Source organism: Chlamydomonas reinhardtii, chromosome 11 (genome assembly GCF_000002595.2).
Source record: "Chlamydomonas reinhardtii strain CC-503 cw92 mt+ chromosome 11, whole genome shotgun sequence".
Lineage (NCBI taxonomy): Eukaryota > Viridiplantae > Chlorophyta > Chlorophyceae > Chlamydomonadales > Chlamydomonadaceae > Chlamydomonas > Chlamydomonas reinhardtii.
In genome coordinates this window covers 518,728-535,728 of record NC_057014.1, presented here as the reverse complement: position 1 = coordinate 535,728, position 17,001 = coordinate 518,728, and the positions used below count along the sequence as shown (strand labels likewise).

The window sequence follows — 17,001 nt, the reverse complement described above, 5'->3', positions numbered from 1 at the left end:
GAATACGTAAGTATTTAGAAGCTGCGCGGGCGAGCACGAGCAAGTCTGCGTTCATTGGATCCCGTTTCTCCGGACTCCATTTTCCCGAAGAGGTGCTTGCTTGGGTGCTTGGCCCCGACCCCGGTCAGCGGTCCGGGAGGTGCTGCGCACGCCAGCATCCGCAGTACCGTTGATCAAACGTATGTTACGACTCTGGCACTCAGATCATACTAAGACTTCAGTCGCCATTACTGTACGAGCCTCCTGTCACCTCAGCTCTACGCCACTAAGGGCCACTACCTGTACACGCCTCCTCTCGTGCTCAGCAATATAACATTGAGTCCCATGTAAGTTGACTACCTTAGGGCACGCCCCATGGCTCGCATGGCGGTCCGCAGAGGCAAAGCAGGGTGTGTGAGCGTCGACCGCGGCGACGGGGAATAACACGCTCTCAGGGTTGGCGTAGCACGCGATAGTTGTAAGGCGACTCTGCTGCGGGGTCGCCTTGGTGTTTGCCGAGCGCTTGCATGCCATGGCTTGGCCATGACATTCCCGCTTGCCGGATACATTCCCGCTTGCCGGATACTTTTAGGGTGTATGGTGTGTATGCAATGTGTTCACACGAAACGTTTGGCCTGCGCCCAAATTTCCCTGCCAGGGACTGTTTTAATTAACCGGTCCTAATATACCGTTGTCTGAATCCACGCAGTTCGAATAACAATAACATTAGTCAGTTACGCAAACTACGAAGCTGACTTTGTAGCCCTTCATTTGCGACGGTCGCCGGCGCCCATGCATCGCTTGCCGAGCGCTTGCAGTTCGTCGCTAGCGGTGTCGCATGGCGGCCAACGTGGCCTATGTGACACGGTGTATCCCATGAAGTTGTGCCCGCGCCACAAGACGCGCTGTGCAAAAATCGTAGCAAAACAGACCCCGGGTCGGTTTTCATGTCGAAATCGTCCATAAACAAGCCTGCGGCTTGAGGGGGCCGTAGCTCAGGCCGCGGGGTTTGGGGTGCTTGAGGTGGGGAGGGGTCGGGGGAAGGGAACGCGCAGGCTAAGCAAAAGCGTTGGAAGTTGCATTCATCTTTGCAGCAGGAAGTGAGGGGGGCGCCGACCAGCGCCAACGCTGCAGTAGATGTCAGTAGACACGAAGGAACAGGGGGTGCAAGGGTGGGGCAAACGTGGAGGCCATGGGGAGGGGGGGCGGGGCACAGGCGGGGAGGCCCGGTGCGGGCGGGGGCACCCGGTGCGGGTGGGGCCACCAGAGTCACAGGCGGCAAGTGGGACAAGGCCCCCAACAACCGCACAAACGGCTGGCACTCTGTCGAAACGGCCTTGTCCAAAACACGCGGGGTGCCCTCCCGCACAACCAGACGCAACGGCGTGGCCGCGGGATGCAACGTACGGAACCATTCCGCCGCAACCATGGCCCATGACATGTCAGCAGCCAGGGATCGTATCTTATTTTGGGCGGACAGCTCAGCCTGAGCTTTCCGCATCGTGAAAGCGCAAAACTTTGATCAGGGGGCAGACTCCATGGCCCCAACAAAACCCCTTCAACCCGGGTAGAAACGACGTCCCCGCGCGCAAACAGCACGTCCTTAGCTGCAGGATGCCATATTCATGCGCAAACCTGGCTCCCAGCGTTCCAGGCACCGTTCTCATACCCAAACAAGCCGCAAGCTGGGGCTTTAGGGGGTCCCGTGGGGGCCTACTTTTGCTAAAAGCTGAGCTTTAGGGGGCAACCCGAATGCTCAGGAAACGGCCAAACTGGCGGTTTTTTGCTCAATATCATTAAGATACGAACCCTGTCAGCAGCCCACGAGCCCCCAGCACACACCGCACTGCAAGGCCAGCCTGCCGCGCCGTCACGTGCTGCACCAGCGGCAACAGGCCCAAGCACAACGCCCGAAGCATGTGCTTGTTGCCGGGCAGTCCCACAAACTCTAAAGGATAGAGCACCTTGCCCAGGGCGTACGCCGACGCCGCGACCGCATGAGAACATAGAGAACATAGAGACCGGCATTCGCACCAGCTTGCCCAAGACCCCCAGCACGCCCTCAAACGCAACGGGCAGGGGGGGGGTTGTGAATACCAGCCCAAGCTAGGGGGGGGTTGCATACCAGTCACCAAAAGACACGCCCAGCGACTTAACCGTGGGCACCACCCGCCACCCCGCCACCCCGGCAGCGCCAGGCACCCCGGCATGCGCGCCACGTGGGGCACTAAGGACGAGCAACTGCGCGGAACGGATAGTGCGTCACCATAGTGCAGTGGGATGTTTCATTTGGCTGGGATGCGCACTCAGGTTGTCACGAAATTTCTCCCCAGTTTCGCAAGCACCGCTCAAATACCACTCATGCGTGGCTTATAAGAATTCAACTGATGCGATACGACCAGGAAATGGTGTGCTGAGGCATGGTGCGGCACCCATCATCCCCTGCCTGCCCTCCAGGCCCGCTCCCCGCGTACTATCGCCACATTAATACATAGTGCGTATCATTACGCACTGTACAACGTACAATGCAACCCTGCTTAGTGGCGCCAAGCATGACGGCCGCACGGTGTTTCGCTGAGGGCCCCGAACCATTTTGACACTGCACTGACCAACTGGCACACACATGACATCATAACTGATACCTAGCTAACTTCTTGGCCTTCTTCTTTGCAAGAACTGCACGTTTGTGACGTTTGCGGTCTGAGTCCTTCTTCTGCCGTTCAGCACGCTGCGCGTCAGACTCTTTGGAGCGCGCCTCCCGTTTCCGTTGCGCATCGTGTTGCCGGTGTGCATCACCGTGCGAGCCAGGACTGGTGCCGGAGGCCGTGGCCGCGGCGGGCGCGCTCAAGCCCGCAGTCACCGCGGCGTTGCTGCAAGCAGAGGGGACAGGGCAGGGAAAGCGAGGGCAGAGAAGCAGTCACATTAAACTGACACTCTCGTGTCCATCATCAGGCGGGCAGTGAAGCAAGAACGCAGGCGCCACAGGCACAGCGAACGGGAGAGCTAGGTGTGCGGAGCGACAGGGGGGTGGAGCTGCAAAGACGCACGCGACTGACCTGGGCGCGGCCACAACGTGCGAGCCAGGGCTGGTGCCGGAGGCCGTGGCCGCGGCGGGCGCGCTCAAGCCCGCAGACACCGCGGCGTTGCTGCAAGCAGAGGGGACAGGGCAGGGAAAGCGAGGGCAGAGAAGCAGTCACATTAAACTGACACTCTCGTGTCCATCATCAGGCGGGCAGTGAAGCAAGAACGCAGGCGCCACAGGCACAGCGAACGGGAGAGCTAGGTGTGCGGAGCGACAGGGGGGGTGGAGCTGCAAAGATGCACGCGACTGACCTGGGCGCGGCCACAACGTGCGAGCCAGGGCTGGTGCCGGAGGCAGTGGCCGCGGCGGGCGCGCTCAAGCCCGCAGTCACCGCGGCGTTGCTGCAAGCACAGGGGACAGGGCAGGGAAAGCGAGGGCAGAGAAGCAGTCACATTAAACTGACACACGCGTGTCCATCATCAGGCGGGCAGTGAAGCAAGAACGCAGGCGCCACAGGCACAGCGAACGGGAGAGCTAGGTGTGCGGAGCGACAGGGGGGGTGGAGCTGCAAAGACGCACGCGACTGACCTGGGCGCGGCCACAACGTGCGAGCCAGGGCTGGTGCCGGAGGCCGTGGCCGCGGCGGGCGCGCTCAAGCCCGCAGACACCGCGGCGTTGCTGCAAGCAGAGGGGACAGGGCAGGGAAAGCGAGGGCAGAGAAGCAGTCACATTAAACTGACACACGCGTGTCCATCATCAGGCGGGCAGTGAAGCAAGAACGCAGGCGCCACAGGCACAGCGAACGGGAGAGCTAGGTGTGCGGAGCGACAGGGGGGTTGGAGCTGCAAAGATGCACGCGACTGACCTGGGCGCGGCCACAACGTGCGAGCCAGGGCTGGTGCCGGAGGCAGTGGCCGCGGCGGGCGCGCTCAAGCCCGCAGTCACCGCGGCGTTGCTGCAAGCAGAGGGGACAGGGCAGGGAAAGCGAGGGCAGAGAAGCAGTCACATTAAACTGACACACGCGTATCCATCATCAGGCGGGCAGTGAAGCAAGAACGCAGGCGCCACAGGCACAGCGAACGGGAGAGCTAGGTGTGCGGAGCGACAGGGGGGGTGGAGCTGCAAAGACGCACGCGACTGACCTGGGCGCGGCCACAACGTGCGAGCCAGGGCTGGTGCCGGAGGCAGTGGCCGCGGCGGGCGCGCTCAAGCCTGCAGACACCGCGGCGTTGCTGCAAGCACAGGGGACAGGGCAGGGAAAGCGAGGGCAGAGAAGCAGTCACATTAAACTGACACACGCGTGTCCATCATCAGGCGGGCAGTGAAGCAAGAACGCAGGTGCCACAGGCACAGCGAAAGGTGTGCGGAGCGACAGGGGGGGGGAGCTGCAAAGATGCACGCGACTGACCTGGGCGTGGCCACAACGTGCGAGCCAGGGCTGGTGCCGGAGGCCGTGGCCGCGGCGGGCGCGCTCAAGCCTGCAGACACCGCGGCGTTGCTGCAAGCAGAGAGGACGGGACAGGGAAAGCGAGGGCAGAGAAGCAGTCACATTAAACTGACACACGCGTGTCCATCATCAGGCGGGCAGTGAAGCAAGAACGCAGGCGCCACAGGCACAGCGAACGGGAGAGCTAGGTGTGCGGAGCGACAGGGGGGGTGGAGCTGCAAAGACGCACGCGACTGACCTGGGCGCGGCCACAACGTGCGAGCCAGGGCTGGTGCCGGAGGCCGTGGCCGCGGCGGGCGCGCTCAAGCCTGCAGTCACCGCGGCGTTGCTGCAAGCAGAGGGTACGGGGCAGGGAAAGCGAGGGCAGAGAAGCAGTCACATTAAACTGACACTCTCGTGTCCATCATCAGGTGGGCAGTGAAGCAAGAACGCAGGCGCCACAGGCACAGCGAACGGGAGAGCTAGGTGTGCGGAGCGACAGGGGGGTTGGAGCTGCAAAGACGCACGCGACTGACCTGGGCGCGGCCACAACGTGCGAGCCAGGGCTGGTGCCGGAGGCAGTGGCCGCGGCGGGCGCGCTCAAGCCCGCAGTCACCGCGGCGTTGCTGCAAGCACAGGGGACAGGGCAGGGAAAGCGAGGGCAGAGAAGCAGTCACATTAAACTGACACACGCGTGTCCATCATCAGGCGGGCAGTGAAGCAAGAACGCAGGCGCCACAGGCACAGCGAACGGGAGAGCTAGGTGTGCGGAGCGACAGGGGGGTTGGAGCTGCAAAGACGCACGCGTCTGACCTGGGCGCGGCCACAACGTGCGAGCCAGGGCTGGTGCCGGAGGCAGTGGCCGCGGCGGGCGCGCTCAAGCCCGCAGTCACCGCGGCGTTGCTGCAAGCACAGGGGACAGGGCAGGGAAAGCGAGGGCAGAGAAGCAGTCACATTAAACTGACACACGCGTGTCCATCATCAGGCGGGCAGTGAAGCAAGAACGCAGGCGCCACAGGCACAGCGAACGGGAGAGCTAGGTGTGCGGAGCGACAGGGGGGGTGGAGCTGCAAAGACGCACGCGACTGACCTGGGCGCGGCCACAACGTGCGAGCCAGGGCTGGTGCCGGAGGCCGTGGCCGCGGCGGGCGCGCTCAAGCCCGCAGTCACCGCGGCGTTGCTGCAAGCAGAGGGTACGGGGCAGGGAAAGCGAGGGCAGAGAAGCAGTCACATTAAACTGACACACGCGTGTCCATCATCAGGCGGGCAGTGAAGCAAGAACGCAGGCGCCACAGGCACAGCGAACGGGAGAGCTAGGTGTGCGGAGCGACAGGGGGGGGGAGCTGCAAAGACGCACGCGACTGACCTGGGCGCGGCCACAACGTGCGAGCCAGGGCTGGTGCCGGAGGCCGTGGCCGCGGCGGGCGCGCTCAAGCCTGCAGACACCGCGGCGTTGCTGCAAGCAGAGAGGACGGGACAGGGAAAGCGAGGGCAGAGAAGCAGTCACATTAAACTGACACTCTCGTGTCCATCATCAGGCGGGCAGTGAAGCAAGAACGCAGGTGCCACAGGCACAGCAATCAGGAGAGCTAGGTGTGCGGAGCGACAGGGGGGTGGAGCTGCAAAGACGCACGCGACTGACCTGGGCGCGGCCACAACGTGCGAGCCAGGGCTGGTGCCGGAGGCAGTGGCCGCGGCGGGCGCGCTCAAGCCCGCAGTCACCGCGGCGTTGCTGCAAGCACAGGGGACAGGGCAGGGAAAGCGAGGGCAGAGAAGCAGTCACATTAAACTGACACACGCGTGTCCATCATCAGGCGGGCAGTGAAGCAAGAACGCAGGCGCCACAGGCACAGCGAACGGGAGAGCTAGGTGTGCGGAGCGACAGGGGGGGTGGAGCTGCAAAGACGCACGCGACTGACCTGGGCGCGGCCACAACGTGCGAGCCAGGGCTGGTGCCGGAGGCAGTGGCCGCGGCGGGCGCGCTCAAGCCCGCAGTCACCGCGGCGTTGCTGCAAGCAGAGGGGACAGGGCAGGGAAAGCGAGGGCAGAGAAGCAGTCACATTAAACTGACACACGCGTATCCATCATCAGGCGGGCAGTGAAGCAAGAACGCAGGCGCCACAGGCACAGCGAACGGGAGAGCTAGGTGTGCGGAGCGACAGGGGGGGTGGAGCTGCAAAGACGCACGCGACTGACCTGGGCGCGGCCACAACGTGCGAGCCAGGGCTGGTGCCGGAGGCAGTGGCCGCGGCGGGCGCGCTCAAGCCCGCAGTCACCGCGGCGTTGCTGCAAGCAGAGGGTACGGGGCAGGGAAAGCGAGGGCAGAGAAGCAGTCACATTAAACTGACACACGCGTGTCCATCATCAGGCGGGCAGTGAAGCAAGAACGCAGGCGCCACAGGCACAGCGAACGGTGTGCGGAGCAACAGGGGGGGTGGAGCTGCAAAGATGCACGCGACTGACCTGGGCGCGGCCACAACGTGCGAGCCAGGGCTGGTGCCGGAGGCCGTGGCCGCGGCGGGCGCGCTCAAGCCTGCAGACACCGCGGCGTTGCTGCAAGCAGAGAGGACGGGACAGGGAAAGCGAGGGCAGAGAAGCAGTCACATTAAACTGACACACGCGTGTCCATCATCAGGCGGGCAGTGAAGCAAGAACGCAGGCGCCACAGGCACAGCGAACGGGAGAGCTAGGTGTGCGGAGCGACAGGGGGGGTGGAGCTGCAAAGACGCACGCGACTGACCTGGGCGCGGCCACAACGTGCGAGCCAGGGCTGGTGCCGGGGGCAGTGGCCGCGGCGGGCGCGCTCAAGCCCGCAGTCACCGCGGCGTTGCTGCAAGCACAGGGGACAGGGCAGGGAAAGCGAGGGCAGAGAAGCAGTCACATTAAACTGACACACGCGTGTCCATCATCAGGCGGGCAGTGAAGCAAGAACGCAGGCGCCACAGGCACAGCGAACGGTGTGCGGAGCAACAGGGGGGGTGGAGCTGCAAAGATGCACGCGACTGACCTGGGCGCGGCCACAACGTGCGAGCCAGGGCTGGTGCCGGAGGCCGTGGCCGCGGCGGGCGCGCTCAAGCCCGCAGTCACCGCGGCGTTGCTGCAAGCAGAGGGTACGGGGCAGGGAAAGCGAGGGCAGAGAAGCAGTCACATTAAACTGACACACGCGTGTCCATCATCAGGCGGGCAGTGAAGCAAGAACGCAGGCGCCACAGGCACAGCGAACGGTGTGCGGAGCAACAGGGGGGGTGGAGCTGCAAAGATGCACGCGACTGACCTGGGCGCGGCCACAACGTGCGAGCCAGGGCTGGTGCCGGAGGCCGTGGCCGCGGCGGGCGCGCTCAAGCCTGCAGACACCGCGGCGTTGCTGCAAGCAGAGAGGACGGGACAGGGAAAGCGAGGGCAGAGAAGCAGTCACATTAAACTGACACCCTCGTGTCCATCATCATGCGGGCAGTGAAGCAAGAACGCAGGTGCCACAGGCACAGCAATCAGGAGAGCTAGGTGTGCGGAGCGACAGGGGGGTCGGAGCTGCAAAGACGCACGCGACTGACCTGGGCGCGGCCACAACGTGCAAGCCAGGGCTGGTGCCGGAGGCCGTGGCCGCGGCGGGCGCGCTTGAGCCCGCAGTCACCGCGGCGTTGCTGCAAGCAGAGAGGACGGGACAGGGAAAGCGAGGGCAGAGAAGCAGTCACATTAAACTGACACTCTCGTGTCCATCATCAGGCGGGCAGTGAAGCAAGAACGCAGGCGCCACAGGCACAGCGAACGGGAGAGCTAGGTGTGCGGAGCGACAGGGGGGTTGGAGCTGCAAAGACGCACGCGACTGACCTGGGCGCGGCCACAACGTGCGAGCCAGGGCTGGTGCCGGAGGCAGTGGCCGCGGCGGGCGCGCTCAAGCCCGCAGTCACCGCGGCGTTGCTGCAAGCACAGGGGACAGGGCAGGGAAAGCGAGGGCAGAGAAGCAGTCACATTAAACTGACACACGCGTGTCCATCATCAGGCGGGCAGTGAAGCAAGAACGCAGGCGCCACAGGCACAGCGAACGGGAGAGCTAGGTGTGCGGAGCGACAGGGGGGGTGGAGCTGCAAAGACGCACGCGACTGACCTGGGCGCGGCCACAACGTGCGAGCCAGGGCTGGTGCCGGAGGCCGTGGCCGCGGCGGGCGCGCTCAAGCCTGCAGTCACCGCGGCGTTGCTGCAAGCAGAGGGGACAGGGCAGGGAAAGCGAGGGCAGAGAAGCAGTCACATTAAACTGACACTCTCGTGTCCATCATCAGGCGGGCAGTGAAGCAAGAACGCAGGCGCCACAGGCACAGCGAACGGTGTGCGGAGCAACAGGGGGGGTGGAGCTGCAAAGACGCACGCGACTGACCTGGGCGCGGCCACAACGTGCGAGCCAGGGCTGGTGCCGGAGGCCGTGGCCGCGGCGGGCGCGCTCAAGCCCGCAGTCACCGCGGCGTTGCTGCAAGCAGAGGGTACGGGGCAGGGAAAGCGAGGGCAGAGAAGCAGTCACATTAAACTGACACACGCGTGTCCATCATCAGGCGGGCAGTGAAGCAAGAACGCAGGCGCCACAGGCACAGCGAACGGGAGAGCTAGGTGTGCGGAGCGACAGGGGGGTGGAGCTGCAAAGACGCACGCGACTGACCTGGGCGCGGCCACAACGTGCGAGCCAGGGCTGGTGCCGGAGGCCGTGGCCGCGGCGGGCGCGCTCAAGCCTGCAGACACCGCGGCGTTGCTGCAAGCAGAGAGGACGGGACAGGGAAAGCGAGGGCAGAGAAGCAGTCACATTAAACTGACACTCTCGTGTCCATCATCAGGCGGGCAGTGAAGCAAGAACGCAGGTGCCACAGGCACAGCAATCAGGAGAGCTAGGTGTGCGGAGCGACAGGGGGGTGGAGCTGCAAAGACGCACGCGACTGACCTGGGCGCGGCCACAACGTGCGAGCCAGGGCTGGTGCCGGAGGCAGTGGCCGCGGCGGGCGCGCTCAAGCCCGCAGTCACCGCGGCGTTGCTGCAAGCACAGGGGACAGGGCAGGGAAAGCGAGGGCAGAGAAGCAGTCACATTAAACTGACACACGCGTGTCCATCATCAGGCGGGCAGTGAAGCAAGAACGCAGGCGCCACAGGCACAGCGAACGGGAGAGCTAGGTGTGCGGAGCGACAGGGGGGGTGGAGCTGCAAAGACGCACGCGACTGACCTGGGCGCGGCCACAACGTGCGAGCCAGGGCTGGTGCCGGGGGCAGTGGCCGCGGCGGGCGCGCTCAAGCCCGCAGTCACCGCGGCGTTGCTGCAAGCACAGGGGACAGGGCAGGGAAAGCGAGGGCAGAGAAGCAGTCACATTAAACTGACACACGCGTGTCCATCATCAGGCGGGCAGTGAAGCAAGAACGCAGGCGCCACAGGCACAGCGAACGGTGTGCGGAGCAACAGGGGGGGTGGAGCTGCAAAGATGCACGCGACTGACCTGGGCGCGGCCACAACGTGCGAGCCAGGGCTGGTGCCGGAGGCCGTGGCCGCGGCGGGCGCGCTCAAGCCCGCAGTCACCGCGGCGTTGCTGCAAGCAGAGGGTACGGGGCAGGGAAAGCGAGGGCAGAGAAGCAGTCACATTAAACTGACACACGCGTGTCCATCATCAGGCGGGCAGTGAAGCAAGAACGCAGGCGCCACAGGCACAGCGAACGGTGTGCGGAGCAACAGGGGGGGTGGAGCTGCAAAGATGCACGCGACTGACCTGGGCGCGGCCACAACGTGCGAGCCAGGGCTGGTGCCGGAGGCCGTGGCCGCGGCGGGCGCGCTCAAGCCTGCAGACACCGCGGCGTTGCTGCAAGCAGAGAGGACGGGACAGGGAAAGCGAGGGCAGAGAAGCAGTCACATTAAACTGACACCCTCGTGTCCATCATCAGGCGGGCAGTGAAGCAAGAACGCAGGTGCCACAGGCACAGCAATCAGGAGAGCTAGGTGTGCGGAGCGACAGGGGGGTCGGAGCTGCAAAGACGCACGCGACTGACCTGGGCGCGGCCACAACGTGCAAGCCAGGGCTGGTGCCGGAGGCCGTGGCCGCGGCGGGCGCGCTTGAGCCCGCAGTCACCGCGGCGTTGCTGCAAGCAGAGAGGACGGGACAGGGAAAGCGAGGGCAGAGAAGCAGTCACATTAAACTGACACTCTCGTGTCCATCATCAGGCGGGCAGTGAAGCAAGAACGCAGGTGCCACAGGCACAGCAATCAGGAGAGCTAGGTGTGCGGAGCGACAGGGGGGGTGGAGCTGCAAAGACGCACGCGACTGACCTGGGCGTGGCCACAACGTGCGAGCCAGGGCTGGTGCCGGATGCCGTGGCCGCGGCGGGCGCGCTCAAGCCCGCAGTCACCGCGGCGTTGCTGCAAGCAGAGGGTACGGGGCAGGGAAAGCGAGGGCAGAGAAGCAGTCACATGAAACTGACACTCTCGTGTCCATCATCAGGCGGGCAGTGAAGCAAGAACGCAGGCGCCACAGGCACAGCGAACGGTGTGCGGAGCGCCAGGGGGGGTGGAGCTGCAAAGATGCACGCGACTGACCTGGGCGCGGCCACAACGTGCGCGCCAGGGCTGGTGCCGGAGGCCGTGGCCGCGGCGGGCGCGCTCGAGCCCGCAGTCACCGCGGCGTTGCTGCAAGCAGAGGGTACGGGGCAGGGAAATCGAGGGCAGAGAAGCAGTCACATTAAACTGACACACGCGTGTCCATCATCAGGCGGGCAGTGAAGCAAGAACGCAGGCGCCACAGGCACAGCGAACGGGAGAGCTAGGTGTGCGGAGCGACAGGGGGGGTGGAGCTGCAAAGACGCACGCGACTGACCTGGGCGTGGCCACAACGTGCGAGCCAGGGCTGGTGCCGGAGGCAGTGGCCGCGGCGGGCGCGCTCGAGCCCGCAGTCACCGCGGCGTTGCTGCAAGCAGAGGGTACGGGGCAGGGAAAGCGAGGGCAGAGAAGCAGTTAGATTTAACAGAGCGCTGTGTCCCTCATCAGGCATGGCGCAGGGGCGAGGTGGCTGGGCAGAGAATCACGGGGCGGTGGCGCTGCGGAGATGCAACTGACCTGGCCACGGCCACCACGCAAGGCCGTCGTTGCTGCGGCAATGGGCCCTGCGGCCATTGCTTTACCACCTGTGCACACCTTGACTGCTGAGGTGACCAGGGCCAGGCGATGTGGGGTTCGGACACTGACTGTGCAGTCCGCTGGCTGGAATGTGCTGATGGCGTTTCTCAGTTCCTGCACTGATGCTGTAGAGAGCTTTGGTACGCCCTCCAACAGCACATCATCGACAATAGCTGCCACGAAGCTCCCTCCACTGGGGAAGGTCAACCTGACAGGGAAAGCTGGTGTATGCCCATGCCTATGGGAGTGTACGTGCCCAAGCTTGCACGCATACACCCCACATGCCTTGACGAACCCAGTCGTTCTCCTGCAGTCCGGCTTCTCACAGACAGGCACCCATGGTGGCGCCCCTTTCACAGCCTCCAGCGTCAACCTGTTGGCAATGACCGGCCGCTAAATCGAATGTGGGCAACGGCACACTGGACTGGACAACTTACAGTTGAGCGTTGAAGTTTGAGGCGCCCTCGGTCCATGCAGAAGTCAACTGAACTGTCTCTCCGGTCACTGCTGGACCCCGATACCCCTCCTTGCGGTACTGTTTTTGCCGCTTCGCATGCTTTTCGTTCGCAGCGGCCTTGTCCTCCACGGTCATCGCCGCGCGCTTCAGCCGTTTCCGGTCCGCATCCTTCTTCTGGCGCTCCGTACGCTGCTCCAAGGTTTCATCTGAGCGCTCACTTCGTTTCTGCGCGGCTCCCGCTGTGTCAACGTACGCTTCCGCGCGAACTCGCAGCATTCCGTTGCCGTTAGCTTTAACGACGCTCGTTCAACATGCTAGACAACAGGATGTACAGAGTACGTAGCCTTGCTTGAAGTGCATCAAAGCAGCGAGGCAAGTTCGACGTTACCGGGCTTGCGTCCGCACCGGGCTTTCATCCGCTCCAGAAGCGATGTGATATGCTGTGGAGAGTCTTAAAGGGACACAATCCACGCATGCCGCCTCTTGCAGGTGCGGCCCAACGTTTCGCCCTCCATTGTGTATCTGTCATTGCGCCGCGCGCCTGATCACTTTCTCAGGCATTCGTTTAATGCATGCTGTTCATCCATGTGAATGATACTGCACGACAACGCGAGCCGCTGCGTCCACGAGCGCGAACATCGCTCGGGACATTTTATCCTAGTTTGCGCCCAGGCGTCCGCGTGGCCAGGTTCGCGTGCCTATCTTCTTATTCCATAATAGTCGTATGTGTGCGTATACGTGCGCGTGCGTTGTGTGCTTGTGGCGGGAGCGAGGTCCTTGTGACCCGGGGTCGGAGCAAGTCCTTCTGCTCGCTTGAGTGCCGCTGCGAGCTGCGTTAGTCCGCAGTGGTAGCGCTCTATCGCTTTGCGTTGCGAGCGCGCGTGTTGTGTGCGTGTGCGTGCGTGTCGAGTGCGCATGTTGTGTGCGACGCGCTCGCGGGGCGCTAAGAGCTGTTTTAGTCCTTTGTGTTTGCGTTCTATCGCTTCGTGTTGCGTGTGCGTGTGTCGTGTGCGTGTGGCGTGAGCGAGTTCCCGGCGACCCAGGGTCGCGACAGAGTCTCGTTTGGCTGTCCAAAAGTCTTAGTCCTCCGCTCGGCTCTCCACTAGCGTTCCGAGGAGCTACGGCGACCTTTGGCAGCATAACAAGCATCACACGAACAAATGTGCTGTGCAACAGCACCAATCGAGCTGCTTCATGCACTCTGCGGAAGCCCTGAAGCCTCGGGTTGGCGCGTCAGCGTGTGAACAGATTTTACCCGCCATTAACATGTTCGCTTGTGCGTGTTGCGTTTTTCAAGCACGTCATGCGCATTCGCATTCGTTTTCCTTGAGCATCTTCGATAGCATGATGAATGAATCAATAAGAACGCCCGACACGAACTCGTCTACATTGCATCGTAGCCCTGCTGAGGCAGTCAGCAAAAGCCTCGGGGCCTCCAATGCGGCACCCCGCCACTCCTGGCAGCAATCAATTCGGCTTTCCTCATCCTAGTAATGTGATGGAAACCACATGCACCACGGCACCGGGTCCAGGTGGGCATGGCATGCAGTGTCCGCAGTCCCCCGCCGGCTGCTGCCTCTCGCATGCCGCATGCGGCTGCGGGGTCCGAATAATCACCTGTCGCTCGAGGTCATCACCGCTTCACAGTTCACACCCACTCCCCTGCTCACTCCTGCTCCCGCCATGAAACCAACACCCTGTCACTATGTACTTGTCCCACAACAGTCAGCCCACACTCATCCTAATGTCAGTACCAGTGCACGCTGACTCCATACAAAGCAAGCGCTTGCCTAGTGCCCGACGGGCACAGCGGGATAAAACGCGTACTGCGGCTGCTGCGGCTGCTGCGGGTAGGCAGCTGCGGCAGGCGGCGGCTGTGCCGCGTACGTGGGCGCCTGCGCGGGTGCGTAGTAGCCGGCAGGAGGCGCAGGGCTGGGGTAGTAGGCCATGGGAGTTGCGGGCGCGGCGTAGACAGGAGGTGCGGCGTAGGCAGGAGGTGCGGCGTAGTAGGCGGGCAGGGGCGCGGCGTGGGGCATGTAGTGATAGTGAGGCGCGGCGGGCTGTGTGGTGACGGTGGGCTTGAGCGCCTTGTTGGGTTCCCAGGTGAGGGCGATGGAGAGGAAGCCGCGCTGCTTGCGGCTCTTCTTGCTGACCACAGCCGCCTGGATGCGGTCGCTGCCGCTCTCACGCGCCTTGGCGAGCGAGAAGGTGCACGTGCCGATCAGGTCGTCCTTGCCCACGTCCTCGTCCTTGATCTCCACCTCCACGTTGTTCTCGTTGATGACATTGAAGCGGAACGTGTCATTCCACACGGGGTTGCGGCCGCCGTCCACGGCCGTGCGCGTGCGGAAGGTCTGGCCACCGATGCGGATGATGCAGTAGGGGTCTTGCCTGGAAGGGTAGGGCGAGGAGCCGGGTAACGAGGCAAGAGGGCTGAGTGCCAATCGGATAGCGCGTGAAGGGGCGCTCCTAAAGGGCGTCCCGGCTCAGAGCACATGAGACATTAGAGTCAACGCTTCCATTTCAACCTTCTCAGCATATGCATGGGAGGTGGGGCTCGCCCGGGGAGCTGGCGGGGGGCCGGGCCGCGGACGCCCGTTGTGCAACGGGATGGCGCGAGGACGGACGCAAGTAAACACTCACTTGCCGAACCAGTCCGCGTCCTTCAGGTCCTTGGCAAACTCCAGCGTCACCGACATCACACCCGCGTCCAGGGCCATGGTGGACAGGCTTGTCAATGAGCGTGGGCGCGGATGCACACGAAGCTTTAAGCCGGTATCAGAAGAAGAGGCTCTACTTGAAATAAGTTGTAAGTGGGCGTGAAGTACTGTATGTTTTGTGGTCTGTCGTTCTGAAGTTGCGCAAACTGCTTTTAGAGGTGTTGCAAGTGTACACCGAGCGAGGCTGTGCGGCTTGAAGGCTGTGTCGACAAAAGCTTATAAAACAGTTTGGGGCTTATATAACAATGAAGTCTGGGCCTGCCTAGAGTTGTGCGGAGCTGCGCAGACACGGCTGGTCGCAGGTCCGGTCGGCAGGGGTTCGCGCGCCCTGCTCGACGCGATGGGCGGTACGGCGGGCAGCAGTTGGGCACTTTGGCTCCACATTTAAACCATCATTTCCTCTTAGCTTGCAACCATAACAAGTGCGCCAACAAATCCAAAAGCCGCGTACATACCGCCCATACTTACAGCTCGCTCGCGCTTGCGCTTTCATAACTCCTCCAACTGCACGGCTTAAGCCAAGCTAAGCGGATCGTGCTACGCTCCTCAGTCGCATAAACTACAGCTGTCGACAAAATGGCCCTGGAAGCCGGTGTGATGTCGGTGACGATGGAGTTCGGCAAGGACCTCAAGGATGGCGACTGGTTCGGCAAGTGAGTATTAGGCTGATTTGGGGACCCCTGTCTATGGGGCGTGCAGGGTTGGCACCATACAGCTAGTGTGCAGTGCGGGGAGTGCACAGGGGCAGTGCACGCCGGGTCGTGTCGAGATTATCCGGGAAGGGGCCTGATCGCTGACTTGGGCGAGTCGTTGGAAGGGCGCGTTTAGCTGGGAAATGCATGCAAGTTCAGCGCAATGTGGGCGCCTCGTGCCTCAGCAGCACTCAAGTAAGCCATGTCTTGGAGGATGCCCGCCTGGCATTTGACGTCGCGTCTGCTTGCCTCCCAACGCCGATTCGCTCATCCCCCTCTCCGCATCTGTTGTCTGGCACTTAACCCTGTTGTCCTCGTCCCGGCTCCTCGCCCTGCCCCTCCAGGCAAGACCCCTACTGCATCATCCGCATCGGCGGCCAGACCTTCCGCACACGCACGGCCGTGGACGGCGGCCGCAACCCCGTGTGGAATGAGACGTTCCGCTTCAATGTCATCAACGAGAACAACGTGGATGTGGAGATCAAGGACGAGGACGTGGGCAAGGACGACCTGATCGGCACGTGCACCTTCTCGCTCGCCAAGGCGCGTGAGAGCGGCAGCGACCGCATCCAGGCGCCTGTGGTCAGCAAGAAGAGCCGCAAGCAGCGCGGCTTCCTCTCCATCGCCCTCAGCTGGGAGCCCAACAAGGCGCTCAAGTCAAATGACAACGCCGCCGCCGCCCACGCGCCCCACCACCAGCAGCAGCACTACCAGCACCCCCCGCCAATGGCCTACGCCGCCGCACCCCCGCCCGCCTATTACGCTGCCCCGCCCGCTCCTGCCTATTACGCCGCCCCGCCCCCGGCCGCCGCCTACTACCCCGCTGCTGCCTACCCGCCGGCACCTATGGCCGCATACCCTCCTGGCGCCTACCCTCCCCAGCCTTACCCGGGTGCGGTGCCGCCGGGCCACCGGTAGACACTGGAGACGTTTCTGGTCAGCTGTTTATTGGGGCCAGTGCGTGAAGCACCTTCTGAAGTAAGGCGGGTTAGCCTGGGGTGCCATGTATCTGTGAACAGCACCTAGCTAGCTGCTGCGTTTTTACCGTTGTCCCACATTGATTCTTTCGCGTTCTTTCCGGTGAGCCTCGCATGGTATGGGGGGCATTAGTAAGTAAGGTGGAGCTCGTATGTGCAAGCCCGCAAGCAGCTGGGTGGGTTGGACGCTGTCATCGCCGGCAAGCAGTGACTACCAATGTGCCTTACTACGCTTCCTAGTGGGGGCAATGCGGGTTTGTAGCTTTGCAGTATGGCATGGTGATTGCGCCGTATGTGTGAATACTGATAGTATGGAGCAGCCTCGTGCTTGCCGGCTAGAGAACTTTTCAAATGATATGCCAACGGGACGCATGCATAGCGTTACTTGGTGTTGCCTTGTGTTGTGGCACCAACATGCAATTCTAGTCCTCTGAACGCAACCAATGCTCTTCTTGATGGTCTGCGGAAGCGCTATAAGGTAGCGTCTTGCTGGAATGGCGCCTGAGGTGGGACAGGCACAACTAACAACTGTAAATCATGCGCATTGGCGATGCAGCCCATCCAACTGCCCAACATGCAGCATGCAGCCCGGGGCG

At 63.0% G+C, this 17,001-nt stretch overlaps 3 protein-coding genes across 3 annotated transcripts; 1 reads left to right on the top strand and 2 right to left on the bottom strand.

Moving 5' to 3' along the window:
* Position 1: 1 nt before the first annotated feature.
* CHLRE_11g467602v5 (uncharacterized protein) lies at positions 2-13,083 on the bottom strand. The gene is made up of 35 exons (XM_043067352.1): positions 12,113-13,083; positions 11,500-11,585; positions 11,261-11,350; positions 10,984-11,073; positions 10,717-10,806; positions 10,440-10,529; positions 10,163-10,252; positions 9,896-9,985; positions 9,629-9,718; positions 9,352-9,441; positions 9,076-9,165; positions 8,800-8,889; positions 8,533-8,622; positions 8,256-8,345; positions 7,979-8,068; positions 7,702-7,791; positions 7,435-7,524; positions 7,168-7,257; positions 6,891-6,980; positions 6,624-6,713; positions 6,347-6,436; positions 6,070-6,159; positions 5,794-5,883; positions 5,518-5,607; positions 5,241-5,330; positions 4,964-5,053; positions 4,687-4,776; positions 4,410-4,499; positions 4,144-4,233; positions 3,867-3,956; positions 3,590-3,679; positions 3,313-3,402; positions 3,036-3,125; positions 1,822-2,849; positions 2-951 (listed from the first exon to the last, which is right to left on the bottom strand). The coding sequence occupies exons 1-34, from the start codon at positions 12,290-12,292 to the stop codon at positions 2,609-2,611; spliced, it is 3,297 nt and encodes a 1,098-aa protein (XP_042919351.1). The 5' UTR covers positions 12,293-13,083; the 3' UTR covers positions 2-951; positions 1,822-2,608.
* A 58-nt stretch (positions 13,084-13,141) lies between these two features.
* On the bottom strand, positions 13,142-15,003 carry CHLRE_11g467601v5 (uncharacterized protein). Its single transcript, XM_001698777.2, has 2 exons — positions 14,660-15,003; positions 13,142-14,407 (listed from the first exon to the last, which is right to left on the bottom strand). Exons 1-2 carry the CDS (start codon positions 14,734-14,736, stop codon positions 13,807-13,809), a joined length of 678 nt encoding a protein of 225 aa, XP_001698829.1. The 5' UTR covers positions 14,737-15,003; the 3' UTR covers positions 13,142-13,806.
* A 150-nt stretch (positions 15,004-15,153) lies between these two features.
* CHLRE_11g467599v5 (uncharacterized protein) lies at positions 15,154-16,951 on the top strand. The gene is made up of 2 exons (XM_001698724.2): positions 15,154-15,389; positions 15,773-16,951. Exons 1-2 carry the CDS (start codon positions 15,313-15,315, stop codon positions 16,344-16,346), a joined length of 651 nt encoding a protein of 216 aa, XP_001698776.1. The 5' UTR covers positions 15,154-15,312; the 3' UTR covers positions 16,347-16,951.
* The last annotated feature ends 50 nt before the right edge of the window (positions 16,952-17,001 follow it).

What these genes read in the sequence shown, in the direction of transcription:
- CHLRE_11g467602v5 (XM_043067352.1), bottom strand. Translation starts at nt 12,292, where the DNA reads ATGCTGCGAGTTCGCGCGGAAGCGTACGTTGACACAGCGGGAGCCGCG. An exon ending in CACGTTGTGGCCGCGCCCAG is followed by an intron (nt 9,719 to 9,895) that starts GTCAGTCGCGTG and finishes CTGTGCTTGCAG; the next exon opens with CAACGCCGCGGTGACTGCGG. An exon ending in CACGTTGTGGCCGCGCCCAG is followed by an intron (nt 8,623 to 8,799) that starts GTCAGTCGCGTG and finishes CTCTGCTTGCAG; the next exon opens with CAACGCCGCGGTGACTGCAG.
- CHLRE_11g467601v5 (XM_001698777.2), bottom strand. Translation starts at nt 14,736, where the DNA reads ATGGCCCTGGACGCGGGTGTGATGTCGGTGACGCTGGAGTTTGCCAAG. An exon ending in GACGCGGACTGGTTCGGCAA is followed by an intron (nt 14,408 to 14,659) that starts GTGAGTGTTTAC and finishes CTACCCTTCCAG; the next exon opens with GCAAGACCCCTACTGCATCA.
- CHLRE_11g467599v5 (XM_001698724.2), top strand. Translation starts at nt 15,313, where the DNA reads ATGGCCCTGGAAGCCGGTGTGATGTCGGTGACGATGGAGTTCGGCAAG. An exon ending in GATGGCGACTGGTTCGGCAA is followed by an intron (nt 15,390 to 15,772) that starts GTGAGTATTAGG and finishes CTGCCCCTCCAG; the next exon opens with GCAAGACCCCTACTGCATCA.